This window comes from Lonchura striata, chromosome 27 (genome assembly GCF_050655825.1).
Source record: "Lonchura striata isolate lonStrDom1 chromosome 27, ASM5065582v1, whole genome shotgun sequence".
In the NCBI taxonomy this organism is placed as follows: Eukaryota; Metazoa; Chordata; class Aves; order Passeriformes; family Estrildidae; genus Lonchura; species Lonchura striata.
In genome coordinates, this window is record NC_140729.1 from 11,641,067 (window position 1) to 11,667,945 (window position 26,879).

The 26,879-nt window shown below is 56.2% G+C and overlaps 1 protein-coding gene across 8 annotated transcripts in view; it reads right to left on the reverse strand.

Annotated features, from left to right (window-relative positions):
- LOC110479572 (acid-sensing ion channel 2) overlaps positions 1 to 26,879 on the reverse strand; it is a 407,232-nt gene that overhangs the window by 62,605 nt on the left and 317,748 nt on the right. Inside the window, exon 1 of one of the 8 annotated variants that reach the window (XR_014950234.1) lies at positions 11,495 to 12,071. The exons of 5 other annotated variants lie outside the window; for them this stretch is intronic. Coding sequence is in view for 2 of the 3 variants with exons in the window: in XM_085562149.1 (XP_085418275.1) it covers positions 11,495 to 12,034 (540 nt within the window). In the remaining variant the exon portion in view is untranslated. Of the gene's footprint in view, positions 1 to 11,494; positions 12,076 to 26,879 lie in introns of those variants that run through there. 2 more of the 8 variants (XM_085562149.1, XM_077788250.2) reach the window with 2 other exon arrangements.

Genomic DNA, 26,879 nt, shown 5'->3' on the forward strand with positions numbered 1-26,879 from the left:
TCCAGGGTAAGGGGGCGCCACCACAAACTCCCTAACCTTTTCTCTGTTCACTCCACTTTTGTCTTTTTCTCAGCTGAAGCAGGTCTCTTGACTCACTGGCATCTTCCCAAAACACAGTCTCTTTTGAAGGAGAAGATTTGGTTCAGGTTGTGGCTAACATAGAAAAGTCCAGCCAAAAGCCACTCCTTGTCCCCCTCCCATCTAGAATTCCTCCTTCCAACATCCCATCCCAGGGTCCAAGGTGTCCCTCTTCTTCTCTTTCAAACCGAGGAGGGGAAAGGAAAATTCACAAAGCTTTCATTTTTCAAGGAAGGGTTAAAAGTCCGAACTCCCAGGATGGCTCGATGCCCGGACATCCAGCAACTCCCACACAGCTGGGCACCTTGCAGCAGCTCCCCCCGCTCTTCCTTCCTTGCGGCTTTCTCTCTCCCTCTCGGGAGAGGAACTCTGGGGGGGGAAATGGAGACATCCCAGATTTCTTCCACCCTTCCATCTGCAGGGGCCAGCCCGGTTCCAGTCCTTCCACCACCCTTGGGGCCTTCGGCCTACCTTTCTTAGGCCATGGGCTTCCCCTCCCCCACCCAGCTTGTGGCTGGGCAGGGGAGGTCTGCACTGCACGCTGACCGGAACCAAAGAGAGCGAGTTTTCCTGGGAATTCTGCTTTCAACCCCTCTGTGTTCTCAGAGGCGTGTCTACTTTCAATTGGTCAATATCTAAATTAACCTCTTCCTTCCGGGGAAAAATTATTTTTCCGTGTCAAACCACGACAGCCTGCCCTGGCCCAGCCTGAGGCCGTTCCCTCTCCTCCTGTCCCTGTTCCTGGAGCAGAGCCCGACCCCCCGGCTGTCCCCTCCTGGCAGGAGCTGTGAGAGCCACAAGGTCCCCCTGAGCCTCCTTTGCTCCAGGCTGAGGCCCCCCAGCTCCCTCAGCCCCTCCTGGGCTCAGCCCCTCCAGGTCCTCCTCCTTTAGAAGAGCCCAAAATGGAAGCAGGATTTGGGGTCATTACAAGATTCCTGGGACTCCATTCCCCCCTGGGCTCTGGCATCCCCCAGCACTGGATGTTTAAAGCCAGCACTAAGTACATGTGAAAATCTCTGATGTCCTTTTAATCTAAATCCATAATCCTTGCACCATCAAGGAAAGCTTAGAAATTTCATCAGAAGCGGTGCCCAGGCCGGAGGCCAAACACAAACAGCTCAAAAAAATCTTCAAAGAGTTTAAAATCATGTATTTTATCAGACTTCAGCCAACCGTCATGATCTGGGGCTGCTGAACCCCTCGGTGTCACATCCCCCTCTCCTGAGGCGTGCAGGTAACCCCACAGGGAGCTGATCCCACAGGGAGCTGATCCCACAGGGAGCTGATCCCACACTAAGTCCCAGCTCTGGAAAGCCCCAAAAGCTGCCACTGATGTCGAGGTATCTCCTTCCCACACTGGATTATCCTTTGCAGGATGTGGCAAATCCCAAATCAGGAGTCATTCCAAATAAAACCTCCCCAGCCTTGGGAAGGGGAGATGGGGCAGGGAAAAGGGACCTGGAATTTCCCCCACCACTAATTAACTGCTAATGATGGTTTCACTGAGGGGACCAAATTCTGGTGAGCAGAAATTCCCTCCTGTGCCAAGTGAAAGCCAAACACTGACTCCATGAGGGAAAGGCCTTTGGAAAACCAGGAATATTGATGCAAATACAAAAACATGAGGGTTCCAAATCCCCTGTTCATCCCACATCCAGAAATCCCCAAAACAGGGGAGCACCAGGAGCTGAGGTGGATCCTGTCCAAGCAGCTGTCACAGGACACTGAGAATTCAGGAATCTCCCAGCCCAACCAGGAGCTTTATTCCCACCTCTCCCAATGGCTCCCTTATTCAAGGCTCTTGGAGCCACTGGAATTATTTTAACACAATGAATTTGGCACAAAAATGTAAAGCCAGGTTAATGGGCATGAGCAAGAAAGGGATGGGAAGTGTCCAGTGCTTGGAAAAATCCAAGGCAGAGGAGATTCTGGGGAGAAGGCGAGAGAAAGGAAATTTCAGGTGGAAGGGACCTACAAAAACTATCAAATCCCAAGGGGCACACCTGGAGCTGGGAATCCCAGCCCAAGGAAAACCCATCCCATGGGCCCCATTCCCCTCCTGACTCCTGTGGCACAAAGCCCCTGTCCTGCAGGGTCAGGCAGGTCCCACTTCCACTGCCTGGGATTGGATTTCAGTGTTTAGGAGGGAGCAGGGAGCAGAACTCCTGCAGCCACAGCTCCCCCGGGCAGGGGAGGGGACAGCTGTGTCCCCAAATGTGGCAGCAGCTCTGTGGCCACAGAGAGACACAGACCTTTCCCAGGCATCCTTCTGGGAAAGGCTGTGAGAATTTCAGAGAATGAGAAACAATTCTTGTTTTCACTTGCTGTACCTGGTATTGTGAACATGTGGGATGTGTTATGGAGATTGTTTACCACAGGATAGTTCCTTAACTAGCCAATGGTGATGGTGTTTGGACATCTGGACCAGTTAGTCCAGATGTATTGTAACTGTCTATAAAAGCAATGGGTTTCTTAACAGAGACACAGATTATTGATCAGCCTGCCGTGACTCATGGAGTCAATGCCAATTATTACCTGGCCAGAGGCTGCACGGACACCCAAACCCCACACAGAGGGCAGAGGGAGCAGGGGGGACCATGGGTGACTCCAACCCCCAGGAGAAACCGGAGGGGAGGGAAGGACTGAGCGGGACACAGGGATAAAGACAAGGGGACAAAGCATGTGAGGCTGGAAGTGGCCTTTCCAGAGGAAAGCAGGGAGCCTGGGAGGATCCCTGGCTGATCCTCACTGGAATGTGCTGGTGAGTGAGGATAAAACACCGGGAGCTGGACCCAGCTGGAGTCCCGGGTGCCACAAATCACCCAGGACTGCAGGAGGCTTCCAGAGGAGGAAGATCTGGCTGCAGGCACCACCAGAACACAGGGACTGATGGCTTTGACGTCCCAGTGTTTGGATAGTGTGGGAAGCTGCGACTGTGGGAACAGCGCCAGGATCTGCCACCTCCAGTCGGGATTTTCAGGATTGTTTCCCAGGGAATGACTTGGGCAGGACGGTGCCTTCTGCTTCAGCACTCCCTGAAGGAAGAAATTCGGGCATTCAGCTGAGTCTGGAGGGCAGGAGATGCTGATGGAGCAGGGAACAAGCTGGAAAGCTCAACTGGAATGCTGGGAGCTGCTCCGGACTTTCCCATCCTTTATCCCGGGCATGGCAGGAAGGAACCAGAGGGGGAAGTTAATTTCCCCCCTCAGAAAGTCCATTGCTATTCCAAAATATTAGCTATAAAGTTCTAGGCACCTGTGGGAATGCTGTGTTGGTGTATTCCAGGGAGCCTGCCAGGCTGCCTTCCTGCTGCACAGCCCATTTCCACCACTTTGGAGGCATTTGGGAATTGCTACAAAATTTAACAAAGCAAGAAGGTCTGAGAGAGATGGAATTCCTCGCTGGGAGGGCAGGGAGTCCCTGGCACAGGGTGCCCAGAGCAGCTGTGGTGCCCCTGGAGGCCTGGAAGTGCCCAAGGCCAGGTTGGAGGGGGCTTGGAGCAGCCTGGGACAGCGGGAGGTTTCCCTGCCATGGCAGGGGTGGCACTGGGGGGGCTTTCAGGTCCTTTAAGGTCCTTTCCAACCCCAACCACTTCATGATCTCATTTCCCCACCTGCCTCCAACCCTCCGCTCCCACCCCAGATCCCTCCAAGCTGTGCCAGGCTTGTTTGGAGCTGCAGGAACAGAATTCCATGGACAAGTTACTGGTCCTTCTGTCCTTCCCTTCCACCCGAGTGCTGGGAGCACTGAGCCGTGAATTCCAGGAGAAAGATGGGATCATTCCTGGCAGGAGCATGTGCTGGCAGCCCAGCAGGATCTCCATGCCCACAAGGAGCCACCTTGGGTCACTCCATAAATTTATTACAAAGCCAGGAACCAGTTCCCCACCATGACTTTCCCCTGGTTTCAGCTGCTGAAGGGTTTTTTAAAGGGAAAAAGGAAAAAAAATCCCAAACCACCCAATCCCAACCCTTTTACAATCATTTTATGCAACTTTTCCCCCACCCCGAAGCCAGGAATTCCTGCCTGAGAATCACAGTTAATTGGATTATAATGGGCCATTCTTCCTGATTTAATAAAGCAGAGGAGAATTGGGATGGCAGCAGTGTGCTCCTAGGATTGGGAACAGCTCCAGTTCCTAATTTACATTCCAACTTTATTATTGAAAAAATGTCAAGCTCCAGGGGTCTGGGGAGGAAGTTTGCTTAGAATTTGTTTTATTCCAGCAAGAAATTATAAAATTGGGAAAAGAAGAGTGGAACAATCCATGGAAAAAAGATCCTGTTCCTACTGCTTGAAATTACAGGGGGGAAAGGAAAAAATGAGAGAATTGAGAACTCCCAGAGGGAAGTGAAGGGGCTGTGTTATCCCAGGGGTTTGGAGGGAGGGCATTCCCTGGCTTCAGCAGGAGAGAAATGCACAGCCCTCATTCCCAAGCACATCAGGATGGACGGGTGAGTTCCCAGAGAGAGGGGCTGGGAAAAGGGAAGCAGGGAAGGCTGGAAGTGCTGGAAAGGGCCATGGAGCAGGAATGCAGGAAAAATGGGAATCCCAACATCAATCAGCCCTGCTGGAAGCCCTGAGCACACCCGGGCTGGGCAAGTTTTGGGGGACAATTCCCACCTTGGGAGCTGTGGCTTCATTTTTAAAGTCTGGGATTTAGGCAGGATTTTCCCACCCAGTTCCTGGCCCAGACAAGAATCCAGCAGCTTCCCTCCATCCCAGCTCAAGGAAAATCTGCAGCCAGGATGGGAAAAGCAAACCCAGGAGAAAAGTTCATCCCAGTTCCGATTTTATCCCTCCTGCTGGGAAGAGGGATGGATTCCAGAGCCAGGCTGGGATGCTGCAAGGCCCTGCAGTGCTCCCAGTGGGGACAGCCTCCAATGGCCCAGGGAATTCAGGATAAATGACAGGATGGGGAAAACATGGCCAACAGGAAAAAAGTTCCAGTGGGAACAAACCCCAGGGATTTCAGGACAAATGGAATTACCCTGAACTGCAGCAGAGGGAAGGGCAAACCCACAGCCTCAGGCTCCCAGGGGCACTGGGAGCCCAAATCCCACTGATCCCCACCCTGCACCCTTGGATTTCCTTCCTCATCCCACACCACTGTCCCACAGCAGCTCCATTCCAGGAATTCCCACTCTCATCTCCTGCCAGGAATGACAGGGGAAAATTCCTCAATTCCCTGCCCAACGTGACACTGTTGGGAGGTGGTCCCATGCAGATCCTGGAGCAATTTGCAAACATTAATTAAGCCCTGGCAGCATCCCAGAGTGGGCGGGGACTGTAACTGTGTCTTTAATTACATTAATTCTGCTCAGGGTGGGCAGTAATTACTGGCAACCTATTCCACAACTCAAACAAACCCATGGTGATGATTACACATTGAGCACCTGGAGTCCCCTGGATGGAAAGATGGATGGATGGATGGATGGATGGATGGATGGATGGATGGATGGATGGATGGATGGAAAAGAGAAAAACCACAACAAAGTCCTGCTAGAAATCCCTCCTCTTCCTGCAGTTGGATTTTCCTCTCCCAAAAAATCCCATCCCTCAATTCCCAAACACTCCCATCCCTCCTCTCCAGAAAAATCCCCGCTCAAGGAAAGGGGTTTGGTCTGGGCTTCAGCCCAGGCCAAAACTGGGAGCATTTCCTGGAGAAGTGGCCAGACTCAGCTGAATCCTTTCCCCATGGAAGTGATATTTTTCCTGTCCTGACAGAAATCAAAGTTCCCCCATTCACGGTGAAGTGAGGAGTTGGATTCATGGATTCTTGTGGATCCCTTCCAGCCTGAGACAGTCTGTAAATCCAGGAGAGTTCCCACCCCAGAATCCTGCACAGATGTTGCTAAAACCACCAGGGGTGAAGAATTCCAACAGCTGCCTGCACCTGGATCTGCACCTGGATCCAGAGGCACTGGGACGCCAAGTGTGGGATGCAGAGGAGCCCAGCCCAGCCCTGCTCTCCCCAGATTCCGTGGGATTTGCACCCCTGACTCCCGGCACAGCCACACATCCCCAGCAGCTCTGTCCTGCCCAGGCCAGCGAGGCCAGGGCCCCCTCCTGCAGCTGGGACAATCCTGGCCACATCTGGAGGAGCCTCCCAGGAAATCCCTCAGTCCCCCAAGGAGATGGAGCTGCTGGAGCCACAGAGCCCCTCCAGGGCTGGAGCCCCTCGGAGTCAGGCTGGCAGAGCTGAGGGTGTCACCTGCAGAGGAGAAGCTCCAGGGAGAGCTCAGAGCTCTGCCAGGCCCAAAGGGGCTCCAGGAGAGCTGGAGAGGGACTGGGGACAAGGGATGGAGGGACAGGACCCAGGGAATGGCTCCCACTGCCAGAGGGCAGGCATGGGTGGGAGATTGGGAATTGGGAATTGTTCCCTGGCAGGGTGGGCAGGCCCTGGCACAGGTGCCCAGAGCAGCTGTGGTGCCCCTGGAGCCCTGGCAGTGCCCAAGGCCAGGTTGGACAGGGTTGGAGCTGCCTGGGACAGTGGGAGGGGTCCCTGCCATGGCAGGGGTGCCCCCAGCAGCCCAGGCCCTGCTGCTGCCCACCTCCTTACTCCGTGGATCCCTTTGGGAATCCTCCAGCTCTGGCAGAAAAGGGCAGCTCTGGAACCCCTGAGCTTTGTCCTTCTTCTCCCACAGCTTCTGGCCCCTCTCAGGACCCACCAGTTCAGTGCCAAACTCATCCCTGTTTTCAGCCCCAGCCCAAGAGAAGTCCAAATCCCCTCAGCACCCAGCTCTGGGGGAGATCAGGAACTGGGGTCAGTGCAGGGGTCCAGCTGACCCCAAACCCGCAGGAAATCACCCCAAACCCTTCAGCCCATCCCTCACAGAGAGCTCTGCCTGGGGCAGCACTTGGCATTGCCCACCCCGGATTCCTCCTTGGATTCTGCCACCAGGAACCCAAAACCAGCAGGATTCCCTCAGGATGGGAGAACAGGCTTTGGTTTCACAGTGATCCCAGGCTGAATCCAACCAGCCCCAGGCAGTGCCCTAAAGTGGCACTGGGACAATTTGGGAGCACATCCAAGGCTCCAGCCCCACATCAGCACCACTAAACACCACCCACACCCCTTCCAAAGGCAACACCAGCCCCAAGCCAGAGCTTTGTTTGGAAGTGAAGCCAAAAATCAAGAATGAAAATAAAAATGAGAGAATAAAGGTGGAAAAGGGAATTGCATAAAACAGTTTGTGGGTGGGTGAGGAAAATCCCCAAATAAACAACCCCACATCCTGAAATTCCTCTGCAATTAATTGTGATGGTGATAATTAAGGTGTTTGCAGCTGTTTCAAGCTGGTGGCACAGAATTCCGATCTGCCCTCACACCAACCCCAGGGCTGAAATGTCCCATTCATTTAGTGAGATAAGGCTGAGCTTCACCCTGGACACAGGGGATTCTTTGCTGAGGAAGCCACAATTACATCCCATCTGAGGGATGTGTCAGCAATAATCATCAGATTTTTAGGCAAACACGCAGGAATATTTTTAAAAAGCAGCAAAAGCAGCACTGAGGTCTCTGTGCAGCTGCCACCCCATAAAGTCCCTGCTCTGGGGAGAAATTAAATGGTTTAACAAAAAATAACTGAGCAAATCAAACCATGAGCAAGTGTTGACTGCAGAGCCTTTGGAACACCCCAGAAATCCAAGGATTTCGTGAAGGTTGGGACCAAACCCTGCCACCCTTCCCAGCATGACCCCTGTGTCCCCACAGCTCCTCAGGCAGAGGCACAGGTGACAATTTGATTTAGGGAGTTATTAAATCAGGAGATCATTAACCCTAAACCTCAGCCCATGAACAGACCCCAGGATGCTGGATGCACTCATTAATTTCTCAGGATGAAAAATCCTAGGAAGGAAGAAATCAATGAGCACAGGACAGGGCAATCAAGATAAATATTCCAGAGACAAAGAGCTCAGAGGAATAAATCAACTCCAAATCCCGGGAATGCAGAGCAGAGCAACATCTACTTAATCCTGAGCCTCAGCTCCTCCTAGACAGGCCCACTGCAGGGAAAGCAGGTCCTCACTCACTGAGCTGCCAGTCTGGCACTTGGATTTGGAATTGGGAAGTTTTGAAGGACAGGAGCTGCTGGGTGCTTCCTTCCCTTGGAACCAGCATGTGGACATTTGGGAAGGTTGGATTTGTCCAACTCCAAGCATTCATGGATGGTTTTGCCCATCCCTGGCAGTGGCCAAGGCCAGGCTGGATGGGGATTGGAGCATCCTGGGATGGTGGAAGGTGTCCCTGCCCATGGAACTGGGCTTTAAGGTCCCTCCCAACCCAAACCCTTCCAGGATTCCTGGATAACCACCCCAAGAGCCCAGCTTCAGGTCCAGCCTAAAGTAAGTAAAGCCACACATTGGCTGAGGACAGGAGACTCCATCTGATCCATGAACAAATCCTCATCCTTCTGGAAAACATGGACAGGGACAACAAACCCCTCCTGGAGCAGGCTAGGAAATAATCCAGACCTGAGCCCTCCTAAATGGAATAAATCTAACGGGATCATCCCAGACCTGCAGCCCCGAGCTCCAAAGATCCGTGCAATCCCCTATTTCCATTTATTAAGGAGTAAAAGCAATACTTCCCACACTCTTGGGATTGCTGGGCTCATTCCTCAGTGTCCTCTTCCTTTCCCATGTCACCCACAAAACCCAACACCCTCTGCCCCCACGGTGTGGAGGGGCTGGGAAGAGAGGGAATCTCCTGTGGGAGATGGGCTGGGAGGACAGGGAATGTCTTGGCTGAGCTCCAGGGCAGAGCTGGACGAACTCACAGGAGAGCATCTGCCTCCCCCAGCCCCTTTGCTCTGCTCCACATCTCAGCCAGAGCCCCTTTGCTTCAAATCCCCTCTGCTTTGGGCTTTTGGGGGTTTTACCCAGGAAAGCCTCATCTCCCTTGGAGCACCCAAGCATGTCTAAAACCTTCAAAATTCTCTTTACAACCCCATTTATTCCATCTACACTTATCTTTTCACACATCCTGCCTCATACCTGTGCCCAGCTCATACCACAGGATTTTCCTGCCTCTCCTTGGCGTCCTCCCTCTAAATCTAGGGAGAGAAGCAGAAGCTCCAAGCACCCCAGAGCAGAGCCCGGGTGGGGCACCTCCATCCCACAGACACGGCCAGGAGGGCAGTGCCCTGTCCTGCGCTCTCGGGACACTCCCGACCCTCGGGAAGCTGTTCCCAGGGAACACCTCTCTGCACAGGCGTTCCCAGGTGGAGAAGCTCCCCAGCCTCCCCTCAAGGACAAGGCAGAGGGCACTGCCCGGCTCCTTCAGGCAGGAGGGATGTGCCGGGACACCGGGAGGTGGCCCCGACCCCCTCACCTGCCGCGGGCAGGGAGAGCAGATCCAGCTGGCTCCCGGCACACGGATTCCCCTCTCCCTCCACCCTGCAGCCACGCAGACCTTTGGGATGGGAAGGACGCTTCCCTACTTCTCAGCTGAGCAGTGCCCTCAGTGCCGTGGGCTCCCGGGGGTCACAGCCCCGATCCCTCCCTCCCAGCCTCGGGAAGCAGCTTCTGGGACCTTTCCGGGACGGCTGGAGGAGACCCCGCTCCGCAGGCACCGTGGTGGCTCCGGCAGCAGCTGCAGAGCCGGGAATGCCCAATTTCCTCCCGGAGAAAGTCCTGCAGCAGTCCCAGAGCAGCCCTGGGCTGTGCAGCCGAGCAGCACTCCAGGCTTTCTCCTGGCCGGGACATCGGGAGCCTCTGCCGGGCTCGGCGCTCCCGGAGGAACCGGTGAGAGCCGCAGCCAGCCCCGCCTGGCCCGGCAGATCCCAGCCTGGCACCCGGCATGGGGAGGCAGCTCTTCCCAGCGCCCGCTGCCTGTTCCTCTGTAATTCCCGAGTTTCCTCGTGCCACGGCACCGGACTGTCCTGTTGGAAAGGGCCTGCCCCAAATCCCGTTTTATTTATGATTTCCCCCAGCTGTGCCGCTCCTGCTCCTGCTCGCAGCAGCCGCTGCTGCCTGCACAGCCGGGGCAATCCCTCCCTCCTCCCCTCCACCGTTTAGCGGCTGCCGTGACAAGCCCGAAGGGACAATTCCGTCTGGTTTCCAGGCTGCATCCCAGGCAGAGCGGAGTTCAGCTCCTCCGGCGCACGCAGCTCCCACGCAGAGTTCGCTCTGTCCCCGCAGACCCCTGACCCCTCCGCAGGACGCTCAGTCACAGCCGCGCTGCCCGCAGGGATCGGAGGAACGTTCCAGCAGCATCAGCATCCCGCCGCTGCCGGGGATCCTTCACCTGGGTCTGGCTCCAGCTCTCAGCCAGTCTGCTCCCAACATCAGAGCGCCCAGCAGTCCCACCGGGACTTCCCAAGCGGGGATCCCACTCCTAGCGGTTTGTAAAGCCCTGCCCCGAGTTTTGGGGTTGATCCCAAACCCCGCTGGTTAATCAGGGCTCAAACACCTTTAGGACCAGCTCTGCTCAGCAAAGCTCCGCATCGCAAAGCACTCCAGGGTACAGAACCCCCGGGGCCCCAGAGAAGCAGCTCCAGAGACTCCCGGGGTTGCGCGGGGAGCCGAAGGGGACCGGACAGAGCCGGGGGCCGGACACAGCGGAGTCCGGCGGGATGGGCAGGGCCGGGCCGGACCGGCACACCTGGGGGACCTCGGCTCGGACACGGGAAAAATCTGGGTGCGACTGCGCTGGGAGCAACGCGGAACGTGGGAAGGCAGCGGCGGGGATGGTGCAACATTAATTCAATTATTTCTGATTAACACTCAAGGCAGCAGCCAGCCCCTCACACGCCAGACGGTCATCCCCAGACCAGAGAGCATCACTTGGAGCCGGTGGAAAAAACAGCGAGAGGGAAAGCGCTCGGTGGCAGCGACCCGCAGGGAGCTCCCGAGGGGTTCCCGGGCCGGGGAGACCCTGCCCGGCCATGCGGGACCTGCCGGACCCTCCGGACACACCGGGACCCGCCGGGCCCTCCGGAACCTGCCGGACACACCGGGACCCGCCGGGCCCTCCGGAACCTGCCGGACACACCGGGACCCTTCGGACACACCGGGACCCGCCGGAACCTGCCGGACACACCGGGACCCGCCGGACCCTCCGGGATCGCTGCGACCCCGGAGCGTTCCGGGCACCGCGGGCAAACGCGCAGCGAGCGGCGGGGCCGGGAGCGGAGCGGGGAGCAGGACACGGACCGGAACCGACACCAACCAGGAGTCCCTTAAACCGACATCAGCAGGGGTGCCCTTGGACCGACACGAATGGGGGACGGGGTCCGGGGCCAACAGGGGATCCAGGGGACCAGGACCCTCTCGGACCGAGGGAACAGAACCGACACGACCCGGAGGTCTCTTGGACCGACTCGAACCGGGAACACGGACCAGAACCGACACGACCCAAGCGGCCCCGGAGAGGAGCCGAGGCCAGCCGGGACTGCCGGCGCGCACTCACCGCGGAGAAGTTGTGCGGGCCGCAGAGCTCGCCGCGGTACTTGCAGGACAGCAGCATGTCCTCCAGCTGGTGGCCCAGGCGGTCCATGAAGTCGGCGCTGATGCCCTCGTAGTGGCGGGGCGGCAGAAAGAGGCGGAAATCGGCCAGTTTGGCGAACCAGCGCAGCCGCGCCTCGTCGGCGCGCAGCAGCTCGGTGAGCAGCGGCCGCGCGGTGCGGTTGGGCAGCAGCAGCCCCAGCCAGTGCCCCGCGTAGTACAGGTCGCCCTTGGAGAGGCGAGGGAAGCGCAGCGGGTTGTTGTTGCACAGCGTGACGGCGGGGAAGGGCAGCTGGCGGCTCCACTCGGTGCGCACGCGGGTGTGCGAGGGGAAGGCGAGCCAGTGCAGCAGGCGGTCGGAGGACCAGGCCAGCAGCAGCCCCAGCGCCGTGCAGAAGGCGAGCACCCAGAGCGCCCGGCGCGCCGGCGCCGCCCGCGCCGAGCACATGAGGCGCAGCCCGTGCAGCCGAGTGCGCAGCGCCGGCGCCCGGCGCCCCCGCGCCATGGGCGCTCCCCTCCTCCTCCTCCTCCTCCTCCTCCTCCCGCCGCCGCCGCTCGTCCTCCTGCGGGCCGGGCTCAGGGCGAGCAGCGCCGCGCCATCCCCGGGCCCCCCGCCGGCTGCGGCCCCGAGCGGCGGGGGCAGCGCCCGCGGGCGGCCCGCGGCCCCGAGCTGCGCGGCGGGCGGCAGTTCCGGCAGCGCGGCATGCCGGGCCCGGGGCCACCGGGGCCACCGGCGCCTCCCGCCCCCGTGCCTGTCGCTGCCCCTATCCCTGCCCGGCCGCGCCGCTCACATCCCGCGGTACCGCGCCCCGCCCGACACCGACCGAGCCGCGCCGCGGCCCTCCCGGGCTCCGACCCCGCGGACCCGGGACCCCGGTGGGGAGAGCGCTGCGGGACCCCCGCGCTACCCCCGGCCCGCGCCCGCCCGGCCCGCGCCGCGCCCGCCCCGCGCTGCCATCGCCGAGCGCTCCGCCGGGCGCGCCCCGGCCGCGGGCAGCGAGCGGCGGCAGCAGCAGCGGGAGGCTGAGGAGGAGGAGAAAGAGCGGGACGAAGCTTCCCGAGGCGCCGGTCCCGGCCGCTCGGCGCTCGGGAGGCGGAGGGAGCGATGCCGGGCGCCGATCGCGCTGCCGCTTTCCCGGAGTAGCCCCCCGCTCCTCCTCCTCCTCCTTCTCCTCCTCCTCCTCCTCCGCCCCCCGTTATCCCCCGGCTGCCGCCGGCCCCGGCCCCCCCGCTGCCTCCTCCCTCCTCCGGCAGGAGTTTGTTTTTCTGCTGTTCAGCAGCCCCGGGGGAGAACATCATATCAAGAAAAGCCGGGGGTAACGGAGGGGAGGCTTGCAGCGGGCTCCGTGCGGCCGCTGCTTTCTGGGGAAGGGGGGATGCTCTTGGAGGGGGCTCCGGGCCCTCTGCTCTCCGCGGCGAAGCTGCTCCCCGCGCCTCGGCTCCATGGAATGAATGGGAACGGGAGAAACGCGTTCCGGGAAGCATCGCCCCCGCCCCTCGCTGCCCCTCGCCCCGAGCCTGCGGAGCCCTCTGGGGTCAGGGGCTCCTCCTGCCCTGATCGGACACCGAAAAAGCCCCTTTCCCTTAACAGCCTGTGCGACGGGAATAACTCGGGATGTGGATTGGCATCTCCTCGAGATTGCTGAGCTCGGATCTCTGCAAGCGGCTGCCGTTACCTTCATTTTGCTTTCAAACAGAACCGAGAAACATTCCTCTAATTGTGTCCAATTAAGCTGTAAGTGCCGGTAACTGCTCCGAATCCCCTCTGATATATTTTTTTTTTTCCTCGGAATTAATTTTCCCTATGCATTTGGAGCCGTATATTTTTACCCAATAGATGGAGTCGTTACAGCCTGGTTCTCGCCAGCCTCTCCCGGCGAGTTGCTTTTTTTATTGTGGCAAAGCTGCGAACGTGCAGCAGCCCCGGCTTGGGGGGCGGCCGGCCCAAAATGCCGCTCCCTGTCCGGAGAGCCGGGGGAAAACGGGAGCGGGAGGCTGAGCTTGTGCCCCGCGGGGCTGGGGCGGTGGCAGCAGCGCAAACATTGCGTGAGCTCAGCTAGATGCCCTCAGATACCTCGGGTGGTTTTTCCCGAGCTCGTATCCGTGAAAAAATTTTCCCATTTTTTTGTAGCACTACTCGTAAGCAGCAAATCCTTCCCAAGAGCCCAGCACCGGCCGTGACCTTTCGGAACCGAGTGGGAAGAGGCCGGCAGTTCCCGATCCATTCCAGCGGCATCTGGCAGCTCCAGGGAGCCGCTGCTGCCGCTTCCCCAGCGGATCCCGGCTCGGTTTTCCCTGCCGCCTGTTGAAAGCAGTGGGAGTTTTCCCCCTTGGCTCCCTCTCAGGATAATCAGCATCCCAAGTGCTTCCCCACCAGGTGGGCCGGGGCTGTTTTATCCACGATTTATTGCCACAAACCCAAGGAAATAAAAGGTGCCCGACTATAAACACCCTCCCGGGCTGCCTCCCTCTCCGCGCTCATCCCAGCCCTGTGGCACAGCCGGGCCAGGCCGCGTTCTGTGTGGGGAAAGCCCAGCCCAGCCCTGCACTGACCTCGCTTTCAGCTTTTTCTTCTCCAAAAGGTTTTCACTCTTTTTTTTTTTTTTTTTTTTTTTTTGGGGAGGGGGCAGGTGCAGCCTGGCAAAAGGGGTTTGTGAAGGAAAGAGCAGCAGGTTTGCATGGGAAGTGGCTTTTTCCTTAAATCCACTCCAAATGATCCACTCGTATCTGATTTATTACAGGGAAGCAATTTTTTTTTTAATTAGCTGGCAACGACTGATGGCAAAGGGCAGTGGGATGGAGCAACTGGAGCTGGAATCCAAAAGGTTCCCCATGAAAAGCAAAGTCAAAGCCAAACCAAGCCTGATGATGAAATTCCAAGGTATCACCTGGTGGGACATTGCCCTAGCCTTTGGAAATTCTCTCCGTGTTTTCAGTGATTTGGGAAAGCAGCTCATTCCCTGCATCCGAGCCCTGGGTAATTCCTCAGGCAGCCACAGCAGCTTAAAAGCTGATTGGACCTAATTAAGTCAAATAAGAAATAATAGAGCTGATCCAGAAATATTGCTAATTAACCAACAACTCACTTGAAAATTACCCTTTGAGCTGGGTGAGTTTTCTCCTTTTGGAGGAGAATGGATTTGGGATTCTGTAGTTTGGGATATTTGACAAATTCAGTGAATTATTGTGGGAGACTTACACCATTCCCTCCCCAAAACATCCCCTGTGTGCCCCTGAAAGGGGACAGGAAGACAACTATTTGGAAGTTGTTCCAAACAAAACCTTTGGCTTCTTTTGAAATTTCATTTTCACTTCAGACATCGACCTAGGTGAAGACCTAGGTGAAGGATTAAAGAAAAGCTTGAAATCCCCTGGAAAGGAAATCGTAAAACTTCGTTCTGTTGGGTTGTATCAGTATGAGTATTGGTATTAGTATTAGTGTTAATATTAGTATCAGGATTGGTATTTATCCTGGAAGGGAGCAAAGGGAGGGAGGATCCCACTCCAAACTCCCCTCTCCAGACTCACAGGGTGACTGGAGGCCCCTGGCCTGGCCACGCTCCCCAGCTGTGTCCACTGGAGCATCCCAGGGATTGATGGGATTTATTCCCTTGCTCTCCTGAGCGGTTCCTGCTGGGTGAGTGGGCAGCAGATTTATCCCTGCTGGATAGGTTGGAGGAGCTCTGGGACATCCTCTGCTCTGCTGAGCTTTTAGGGATCAGAAGCAGGGGAGTAATTACAGGGCTGGGGTCAAATGGGGCAGGATGGGACTTGGATTTTGGGAAACAACTCCTCCCTGAGAGGGTGGGGAGGTCCTGGAATAGAATTCCTGCTGAGGCTGTGGCTGCCCCTGGAGCTCTGGCAGTGTCCCAGGCCAGGCTGGACAGGACTTGGAGCAGCCTGGGACAGTGGGAAGTGTCCCAGGGTTTGGAACTGGATGGGCTTTAAGGTCCCTCCCAACCCCAACCATTCCAGGATTCCCTGATCAACCTTCCTAAGCTGGGTTTTGTGCTCCCGGAGCCCCTGGAATGCAAAGGTGGGGATTTTTAGCTCTCAGGAGAACAAGGGGCAGACACTGAAAGGCCCCTTGTCCCCAGGCAGGGAGCTCAGGTCCTCTTGGGCTGGGAATGGGATCCCTTTTCCAGAAACATCTCCAGGGGCAGGAGCAGAGCCTGGCACCACTGGGCACAGCTGGGCACAGCTGGATGTGCCCATCCCACAGAGCTCTGCCTGGGCTGGGCCGGGCTTTGGGACCCAAGGAGTCCCTGGGGACGGGTGGGACCCCACAGCCCCTCCCAGGATGTGACCCTGCAGCCCAGGGTGTCGGGGCAAGATGAGCCTTAAATGTGTTCTGCAAGCCCCAAACCTCCCAGAAAAATTCCCTGCTCTGGCCAAGCCCTGCAGAAACAATTCCTGCTGGAGCCAGCGTGGAACCAGAAAGGCACAGAGCACTTGGAAATTGGGGTTTCCATGGAAGCCACCACTCGGCCCTGATTCCAGCCCTGCTGCCTCAGATCCCAGAGAACGTCACAACCCCACCCAGAGCGACCCGGGGCAGCAGAGCTGTGGGAGCCCCTACAAACATCCAAAGGGGGCTGTTGTTGTTTCCCTTGGGTTTGTTCCATTTTTCATGCAAATAAATTAAATAAATGCTTGGGCTTCCAGCTGGGAAATTCTCCCAAGGAACTGAGGGAATTTTGAGGTCTGCAGAGGTTTGGGGCTGTTTGTTTTGAATTCAGGGAGGTGAAATCTTCCATCCATACCAAAATATTGGGAGCACATAAATAATGCCAGGATTTCTGCATCTGCTGCTTCACCCCAGCAGCACCAGAGGAGTAAAAACGTTTGGATCTCACAACCCTGCTCCGAAACAAAACAAAACAAAACGAAAAAAAGAGAGACTTTGGATGTCTCATTTCCAGGGCCTTGTGTGTGTTTAAAGGAGAAAACCTGGGAGAGATCAAACAAATGCCCAAGTGAGCCGAGATGTGGCTTCTCCTTTGGGAATTACACTGGGAATCCCAGGTGGGGAAGGGAGATGAAGTGGGATTTTCCAGGCTTGCACAGAAGGATCAGTTGGGAAGATTTCAGGAGCCAGATCTTGGCTGGGCTGTGGACCCTGCCCCTGGGGGGTCCCCATCCCTGCACATCCCAAAGGTTTAATCCTCCTTCCTTCCAGCTTTTGGAGAAAACGTGGCTGATCCAGGGCTTAATTTGGGAATCAGCTGTGGGAAGGAGGTCCTGTCCTGTGCCACACGTGACGGGGCTGTCACATGGCCTTTAATTAGCGGGGTCTGCTTTAATTGGCATTTTCTGGCAGAGCCATTATTCCTGGCCTTCCTTAAAGGAATAAAAGGCTAATCCACAAATAAATGTGTTTATAGAGATAGATATTTAAATATCCCCTTCTTTTCCTTCTGCAGGTAGGGAAGAGGAAGGATTTGGATCTATTTTAAGCTTGCAGCTGGCATCCTCCCAATTATCTCCCCCTTTCCCCCCCCATTTTCCATTTCACTGCCAAAGAAGTGAGGGGAAGAAATGAAACAAATGAAAACACCTCTGGATTTGGGAAGGATGGATTGAACAGGAATTCTTTGGAGCAAATTAAACAGTGAAGTTCTTAGGCCTCTTCCTTTCAAATTCCTTCTTTGCCATCAGGAATGGGGCACCCTGGACCTGCCAACTCCCTGGAACTGGGCCCAGCCCAGCTCTGCCCCCATGCTCTCTGTGGATTTTGGTGGCCCCAGGGCTGGCCAGGAACCTCTCCCCATCCCTGGGGCCCCAAAACTCTGTCCAGAGGTTAAAACGAGTCATGGAATGGTTTGGGTTGGTTTAGGATCTTAAATCCCCTCCAGTGCCATGGCAGGGACACCTCCCACTGTCCCAGGCTGCTCCAGCCCTGTCCAGCCTGGCTCTGGGCACTGCCAGGGCTCCAGGGGCACCACAGCTGCTCTGGGAATTCCATCCCAGCCCCTGCCCACCCTGCCAGGGAGGAATTCCTTCCCAATCTCCCATCCAGCCCTGCCATTCCCTGTGTCCTGTCCCTCCATCCCATGGGACACTGAAGGGACACAGCCAGGTGAGGTGCTTGGTGCCCCATCCCTGAGCTTTTGGGACACCTCTCCCCTTCCCTGGCCCTGCTGGAATGATCCTGGATCCAGGCAGCCTGAGGGGAAAAGGGAAAAGAACAGCTTTGAAAGGAGCCCTGAAATCCCAGGGAAGGGGGATCCATCCAGAGGCTGGGAAATTAATCCATCTTCAGGTGCACAAAGCAGATTTGAGTACTGAATATTGAATATTGAATTTTGAATATTATGTTTTCTGCCTCTTAGACACACAGATTTTTTTTCCTTGAGCCTCTTAACTTCAGAGCCTGGGGGTTTTCTGTTCCTGTTTATTTTCCTTTTCGTTTTTCCCCAATTCCTGAAGGGCTGGGATTTGCTGGCAGCTCCTAGCTGGGGGAGCTCCTGTTTTGGCTGCTGAGGGGCTGCAGGGAGGGGCAATGCTCTCCTGCTTCCCTTGGGAGTTCAGCCACACCCCAAGGCTTTTCCTGCTTCAAAGCTTTTCCTGCTCCATGGCTGGCACCACTGGAGATGTTCTGCTTTAATTCAAAAGGAGTCTTGGGAAGGAAGAACTTCCTGAGCTCATTTTACTGTTCAGAGCTGGCTTGTTCAAGGCTTTGGTCCTGAGGTGTGGGTGGGAGCTGATCCATATGGGATTGGGCATCCCCTACACCTTTATATGGATTGGGCATCACCTTCATTTAGGATTAGGCATCACCTACACTTTTATTTGGGATTAGGCATCACCTACACTTTTATTTGGGATTAGACATCACCTACAGTTTCCTTTGGGATTTAGGCACCTCCTGCACCTTCATTTAAGATTAGGCAGGACCTATGTTTTATTTAGGCTTGGACATCACCTCTGGATCTGGCAGGGAGATGTGACAGTGGGAAATGTGGGAGGGAATTCCCAGCCTCCCTCTCGTGGGGGGATGATTTGGATACCCCATGGGAATAAGGCTGGAGGCCCCTCTGCAGCTCCCCTGACCCCAAGCTCACATTCCCAAGAGGAGCAGCACCTGGAGCAGAGGAGGCTGGAGCTTCCCAGGGACAGGGCCAGCACAGCAGCCTGTGGGTCACCCTGGGACACCTGGGAGGGCCGTGCTGAATGTTCCATGTCCCACCCTGTGCCTGGAGAAACAATTCCCTGCTGATTCCCCCCTTCCTGAACCCTTTTCCCACCCATGAAATTCACTGGACCAGGCAAATCCAGAGGAAAACTGCTCCGTGTTTGGATGCTGGAGAGGATGGAAAATCCTCTCGTTCAGGGAGTTTGGCTTTCAAACCAAGTTCAGGGAGCAATTCCTTAAGTTAAGGTTTGTTCCTTGTCATTCCAAGGAATTTGAAGGCTCCCTTGGCAGCAAGGTGGGAAAAAGGGGAAAAGGCCTTTCTCCTCAAACCTGGAGGTGTTTCAAATCCAAGAGGCTGCCACATCCCTGGTCTTATGGCAGCAGGAGGGAAGTGGGAAAATGAGGTTTCAAATCCTGAAGGATAAAAGGGAAGGGTCACCTCCACATCAGCCTCTGATGCCACAGCACCAGAACCATGTTGGGAAGTTCCTTTGTTCCCTGAATCTGCTGGAAAACAAATATGGAACTCCTGGGCCAGTCTGGAGCCCAAACCTTGGAAGTTTGGGCTGGAATTTTTGGAATTGAACAGCCCTGGAGTGGTCCCTGGGTCAGCCCCAGAGCTGCCACTGAAACCTCCCCATTCCCAAACCCTTGGATTTGTGGCACAGGAGTTGCAGGGAAATTTGCTGCTGCAAAAATTCCCATTTAGGGGTTGGATGAATTGGCCCCGTGTGGGGAATGATGGAATCCTGGAATGGTTTGAGTTGGGAGGGACCTTAGAGCCCATCCTGTTCCCAGCCTGGGGACACCTCCTGCTGTCCCAGCCTGGGCTGGGACATGGCCTGGGCTGGAGCAGCAGGGCTGGAGCAGCAGGGCTGGAGCAGCAGGGCTGGAGCAGCAGGGATGGAGCAGCAGGGATGGAGATGGTTCCAGAGGTGACACTTGGAGTTGGGGGCTTTGGGGACATGAGGGGTCCCTGTGCCACGTTCTTGTCCCAGCTCATCCCTGCTCGGCTCTGGAGCTCCAGCCCAGCACTGGGGTCACCTTGGAGGAAATCAATTAATGCAATTACTGTGAAAATCCCCGGAGCACCTGGGGGATGAGGCTGGAGGCACAAACAGTCCTGACGTGACCCTGCTCCCTGTGAACTCGCAGACTTGGCAGAAATGGGGGGGAATTCAGTGCTCCTCCCAAGGGAAGCAGCCCCTTTCTGCTCACGGCAAAACCTCCCCCTCTCCATCAAAAAAAAAGCTTCAATTCCTGTCAAAAATCCCTTCAAAGGATCAAATCTGACAGCCCCAAAGCTGCTCCAGTTCCTTGCAGATTCTGTGGGAATGCTGCCAGCGATTCCAGCAGGGCTCATGCAGGCAATTCCCAGGGTGGGAATCCCAGGTGGCTGCACACTCTCCACACACCAGCGGCAGCTGTGAGAGAATTTGGGAATTTTTACCTCCTTCCTGTGGATTTCCAGGGTTGGAGGCCACGGGGTGGGTGCTGAAGGTCTGTCCTGCTGATACCCCGTTACCTCAGGCACAGGGGGATCCACAGGGACCCGGGGCAGCGGGACAGGCTGGAAGCAGAGGCAGGTAAGTGCCACCTGTGGAGCTGCCAAACTGAAAGGATCCAAAGAATTTTCCTTTGGCAGCCTAATGGTGACAGCAGTTGTGTGGGAAGATTAATGGAGAAAAGGTTGGATAAAATAGAAGCTCCATCCTGAAGTTTTTCAGCTGCTTTTTTGCAGTTATGTAATTGTAAATGACATTGATTTTTATAAAAATCCACAAACAACACCAGGAAACTTGGAATGTTTCAGGCTGGATTCTGCTGCTGCTGCAAGCAGAGGAAATCTGAGGTTTTCTTGGATTTCAGGGTGGTTTCAGGCTGTTTTTTCAGGGATGAGAAGCAGGATTTGGCTCTCAATAGCCTTGGAATGCCACTGGAGCTGTGCAGGGAGGAGAGCAGGGGCTGAGCTGGCACAGCCAGGGAATTGTCCGGGTTTGTATCTGGCCAGAATTCCCTGCACAGGCTGTTCCCTGCTAGCAGCATCAGCAGGGATCAGGATTGCACCTGGTGTGGGCTCCCAGGGCTTTTCCAGCCTGGGTGGTTGCTGTGACCCCCCAGGTGCCCCTGGCAAAGGCCCTGCTGCCCTTCCTGGGCAGCTCTGGGGACTCCTGGCTCCCATCCCGTGCATCCAGAGCCGGGCCCAAGGTTAAAAGCAGGGATAAGTGTTTAGTGGGAATGGTGAGAGCTGGTCCAAGGTTGGGCTGGGTGACCTTTTCCAGCCTCAGTGAGCCTGGGATGGCAGCTGGAGGAGCAGCAGGACATTCCCATTCCCAGTCCATCCAGCCTGGGGGAACTGGGATCACCCCCAAGCCCCCTGGGCTCACAGGGGGGCCTCTGCTCAATCCCTGTTGGACCTGGCCCTGGGGCACAGGGAAAGGACACTGGGAAAAGATGGGAAATGACCCCTCAGAGTGCCTCAGTTTCCCCAGGTACAGCAGCAGGATTCCAGGACCAGGCTGGGACAACATTCAGGACCTGGCTCAGGTCAGTCCTGGCCTCTCCCCTGCCAGGACCCAGCCCCTGCGAGCTGTTCCCTCTCCCACTGCAGTCTTCAGGGCTTTTGTGGAATCCTGGAATGGTTTGGGTGGGAAGGGACCCTAAAGCCCACCCAGAGCCACCCCCACCATGGGCAGGGACACCTCCCACTGTCCCAGGCTGCTCCAGCCCTGGCCAACCTGGCCTTGGGCACTGCCAGGGCTCCAGGGGCACCAAGGGAATAACCCTTCCCCGTCTCCCAGGGAGGAATTCCCTTCCAATACCACCCCCAAATCTGCCCTTTTTTACCCTTTTCCTTTAATGCTTCCCTGTATTCTCCAGCCTTTGGCTCCTCTGATGGCTAACAAGGAATTTTTTTTATTATTCCAAATCCCTGTTTTTTTCTTTAACAGAATCCCATGAGAAGGCAAAAGGAAGGGAGCTCCCGGGTGGAAAAAGCCCTGGGGGAGCAAAACTGCAGCAGGAAGAGGTTCCTCCTTCCAGGAGGGATGTTTGGACTGGCTCTGCCTTGGCACAAAGATCTTGTCAGGATTTGTTTTCCTGGGGAGACATTCCCTGAAGGAATATCCTGAATGTTCCGGGGATGTTTGAATCCATCCTCTTCCCCCTCTGAGGAAAAGGGGCTTGCTCCAGGTGTAGAAGGCACAAGGATGACATTTCCTGGTCTCTTTTGTTTCCTCTCTGTATTTCCCCCCAGAATATCGATACATTTATATTCAGAATTCCTCTCTCCCCCCTCTCCTCCTTTTCCAGCCCTTGGATGTGGCTGGATGAGCACATGGAGCTTCCCTGAGCTGTGGGTAATGGGCTGGATGATTCTCCATTATTTTCTCCAAGAGTTTTGCCTTCCCAAGGCTATTTCCTCTCTGGAGTTGATATTTTAAAACAATTTCCCTAGAGGTGTAAAAGCTCCCTGGAGAATTGAGAAAGCTTGACTGGAAATGCTCTCATCAAACCCTTCCTGCTCCCTGATTTTTGGGCTGTTCCCTCCTGCAGGAGTTTGAGGGTTTTAGCAACTTCTCCATGTGTTTTGTGTTTTTTTTTTTTTTAATTTAGTCCTTACTTTTGGGAACAAAATGCTCTAAGGAAGGATTTGCTCCCATGCCCTGCTGTAAAATCTGGGAATGAAGGGAGGATTTGCCCCCCATGTTCCTGTACCAGCTGTAAAATCTGGGAATGAACACGTTCCCATCTTCCTCCTTCCCTTTGCCACCATCAATTCCCTGGTGCCAGGAACTGATGGGAGTCAGGAAGCTCCAGAGAAGTGGGACTCAGAGCTGGGAATCTGCCAGGTCATGGATCACCCTCCAGAACTCCCCCTCAATCCTCTCACTAAAAGCAGGATGGTTTCTTTGCCCTGTGGCTACTCCCAAATATCCATGCAGCATCTCCTGCCTTCCCATTTTTCCCTTGGGATTGGGGACACCCTGGGTCTGCCGCAGCTCTGGGATGGGTGGGAAGGGACTGGGCTGGGACATTTCCACATGGACACTGAAATCCCCTCAATCCCCTCCTCCCTGGGGTGCGTTCCATGGCAATGGGCTTCCTTTTCTCTTTGAGATCCCATTGTGCACTGACTCCCTGGGGAGCTGTTCCTGGAATAATTGCACAGGACGAGCCATCAGGAACTCTGCTTTATTTCCCCCTGCCACTCCGGCTGCAGAAGTGCTGCTGGGGATAAGGGCAACACCTGCTGCTGACCTTGGACATGGAAGGAAGAATTCCAAATGATCTTGGAGCCAAGCTGAGGGGAAAGTGGCACAGAAAGCTTTTCCAGGGACAGCTGCAATAGTTCTCCATGAGGGCTTGTGCAGCTTTGGGGCTGGAAATCAGTGCCAATTCCTTGGGACCTTGCAGTTCCTTAGGGTTACAAATCATGGGATCCCAGCCTGGTTTGGGTGGGAAGGGGCTTTAAGGATCCAGTGCCACCCCTGCCATGGCAGGGACACTTCCCACTGTCCCAGGCTGCTCCGAGCCCCAATGTCCAACCTGGCCTGGGACATTCCAGGGACCAAGGGGCAGCCCCAGCTGCTCTGGGAATTCCATCCCAGCCCTTCCCCACCCCCACAGGGAGCAATTCCCTCCCAATATCCAACCTAAATCTCCCCTCTTTCCATCTAAACCCAACCCCCACCTTCTTTCCATCTCTGCCCATGGAAAAGTCACTTTGCCATGTTTTTTTTAAGCCCTTGGGGTCCTGAAAAGCCTCAATGAGATGCAGCCAGTCCTGCTCTGTTCATCCTGCCTTTGTCTCTCCCAGGAACTTTCCTGGGATTTCCTGGCACTGCTCCTTGCTCAGCAAAATGTGTGTTTGGACACCAGTATTGCCAGTGCTGGGATCATCCTCTGCCCAGTACAAACCAGTACAGCCAGAGCGTGGGGTGCACCCAGAAATGGGAAAGGAAAGCAGAAGTGATAAATCAGCTGAGGCTGGTGAAGCGCAGAGAGACCTTTGGCTTGGGCAGGGCCCAGAGGCTGCTCGGGTTATAGAGGTTTCGGGAACAGCTTTTTTTCCCTGACCTTATTCCTGCCCTCTTCCCTAGGGATGGGTTTTGCCAGAGGAGGAAGATTGCAGTGGGCAGAGGCCCTGTGGTTCACCCAGCTCCTCTGACAGGCTCACATTCAGCACACGGAGCAGGTGGGCTCCAGCTGGGAGTTATGGAATCCTGGAATATCCTGAGCTGGAAGGAACCCCTGGACCATCCAGTCCCAGCCCTGGCCCTGCCCAGACACCCCAGCAATCCCACCCTGGGCACCCCTGGGCTCCTGGAGCTCTGGCAGCCTCGGGGCTGTGCCCATTCCCTGGGGAGCCTGGGCAGTGCCAGCACCTCTGGGGGAAGAGCCTTTCCTGAGATCCATCCCAAATCCCCTGGCGCAGCTCCAGCCGTTCCCTGGGGTCTGGAGCTGATTCCCTCCTTGGTGCAGCTCCATGGTGGAGCTCAGCTGAGCACACAGCCCAGAGCTCCTCCATGGGGAGCAGCTCCCTGCACCCCAAACGGGGCTGAATCAGCCCCAGAGTAACCCTGGGATGTAAATCCAGGCTCGGCCTGTGCTCACAGCTGGGTCACTGTGGAATCAGCATTCCTGGGTTTGGGTGGGATCTGAATCCCTGGGGGCTCACAAGCACCAGGGGTCTCCAGGGCGAGAGTCTGAGCAGAGTCTGTTTGTGAGGAAAGCAGTGAGGGCTGGATCAGGGATTTCTCCACTGCTGGGGTGGACACAGTGCTGGATTCAGCATCAGAGACAGCCTGCCAAGGGCGGGCAGTGAATGTTCAGCTTTAGGCATTTTCCAGGGATGAACCTTTCAAAACAGAGAAGTGTCATTGCTGGAAAACTCCCTCTGTGCAGGGCTGCAGGGCTGGGAGAGTCCCTGGAATGCTGGAGGCTCCTTGGCTGCTCTGGCAGAGATGAAAGCCCCAAGGAATCCATCTGGGCTGAGCCAAGCAGGGCATAAATGGGGATTTCTCCATCTGGAACCGCCCTCCCAGGGAACCTAAGCTCTAAGACAGAAGGGGACGATCCCAGTGAACCACAGGGCAGATGCTTAAATAATTCCAAATTATCCCTGATTTTGACTGCACAGGTCTGGAGCTTTGCCAGGATTTGTAGGGAAACCTAAATGGGATTCTGAAATGAGGAATTCCCCATTGGGTCTGGAATCAGCATGGGTGGGGGGAGCAGGTGGGATGAGAATCACTTCCCATGCTGGGAATGCAGCTCCTGCCTTAAAGCCACTCCCAGCCTGGAATGGGTTTGTGTCTCCTGGGGAAGGGCCCCTGTGCTTCTCTGGGTTTTGGGGACACCTGGGAGGGATCCCACTGTGTGTTTGTGTGCCACAGGCTGCACCTGTTGAGATTTGGGATGGAATTCCTCTCTGGGAGGGTGGAAAGGGGCTGGGATGGAATCCCTGGAAGTGTCCCAGGCCAGGCTGGACAGGGCTTGGAGCACCTGGGACAGTGGAAGGTGTCCCTGCCATGGCAGGGGTGGGATGGGATGGGTCTTAGGGTTCCTTCCAGCCCAAACCATTCTGGGTTCTCAGAATCCCTGGCCCTGGCTCTGCAGAGATTGCTGAGGGCCCTGCACGGCCTGGGCTCCCCATCACTGCTTTCCTGACTGCCCAGAAGGGGAATTCCTAATTCCACCTTGCCGTGTCCATGCAGAGCACTGGGCAGGATCCTGTGGCTTTTCCCGTTCCATCCTCAGAGGAGACCCAAGAGCCCAGGGGCAGGAGGGGGTGGGATTTCAGACCAGCCCTTGGGGGACTCGCGGAGCAGGAACCCCCGAGGCACCCCGCACCCCACGGACACACCAGCAGCCCTCGATGCTCTCGGAGCAGCTTTGATGCTTTGGAGGATCAGAACCCAGGATTGCCTCTGCCCGCGGCGCTGCTGTGTGCCCGTGTTTGGATAGAGCCCCCAGCACCGGGGCAGGCGTGCCAGGCTCAGAAATAAGCATTAACCCCACGGACTTTGCAGCTAAACATCTCAAACAAAGCACTGCGAGGGTCCCCAGGCACAGCTTCTGCCTGAGCTGGCTCCATTTGCATTCCAGCTGCTGCCAGGGGAATCCCGGCCTGGATCAGGAGTTCCAATGCACAGAGGGACAGGGGATGCTCTGGCACAGGAAATAAAGGGCCAAGATCAAATATCTGAATATTTCATCACAGGAGAGAGATGTTTGAGTGCAGCACGTGGGACAGGGTGGCACTGGCACAGACTGGAGCTGCCTTGGCACCGAGCTGGGTGGGGAGAGGCTGCAGGGACTGCACCCCCTTGGAAAGGCTCTGGGGATTCCCTCCCTGCCTGCAGCCACCGGGGCTCCCTGGAAAAGGGGGGAGCCATGGAAATGGGGGAAATTAGGACTCGATTAAGAGCCCAGCTGGGAGCTGGGTGGGGTTTAAGAGCCACCACCAGCAGTGCCTGGGACCCAGGGAGCACCCAAGGCTTTGGGCTCCTGGGTCACTTCCAGAGGTAGCAGCATTTCCCTGCTCCCGGGATGGGCATTTTAAACCTTCAAACATTCTGGGATCCCAAAATCCTAGAATGGTCGGGGTTGGAAGGGATTTTTAAAACCTGTTTCATCCCACCCCTGCCATGGCAGGGACACCTTCCACTGTCCCAGGCTGCTCCCAGCCCTGTCCAGCCTGGCCTTGGGCACTGCCAGGGATCCAGGGGCACCACAGCTGCTCTGGGAATCCCACCCCAGCCCCTCCCCACCCTCCCAGGGAACAATTGCTTCCCAATCTCCCATCCATCCCTTCTCTCTGGCAGTGGGATCCATCCCCTGTGTGCTGTCCCTCCATCCCTTGGAAATACTCTCTCCACCTTTCCTATAAGTTGCCTTCAGATCCTGGAAGGTCACAGTTAGGTCACCCCTGGTCTGTTCTCCAAGCTGAACAATCCCAGCCCTCAGGCCTCCCTCTTGGGAAGAGAAGGGAAGGTGGGAGCTGAGCAGCCTCTGCCTGCCTGGAGGAACCAGAACCCCAGAGTGGTTTGGGCTCCCAGGAGAAGTCACCACGAACCAGGAACTGGGTGGGGGTGACACAAGGGGCTGTTCCCCCCAGGCAGGGCTAACTGGGCCCTCAGGTGGCACCCATGGCCCCAGACTGGTTTGAGATCAGCTTCTCCAGGCCCCAGCAGAGAGCAGGAGCTGGGGG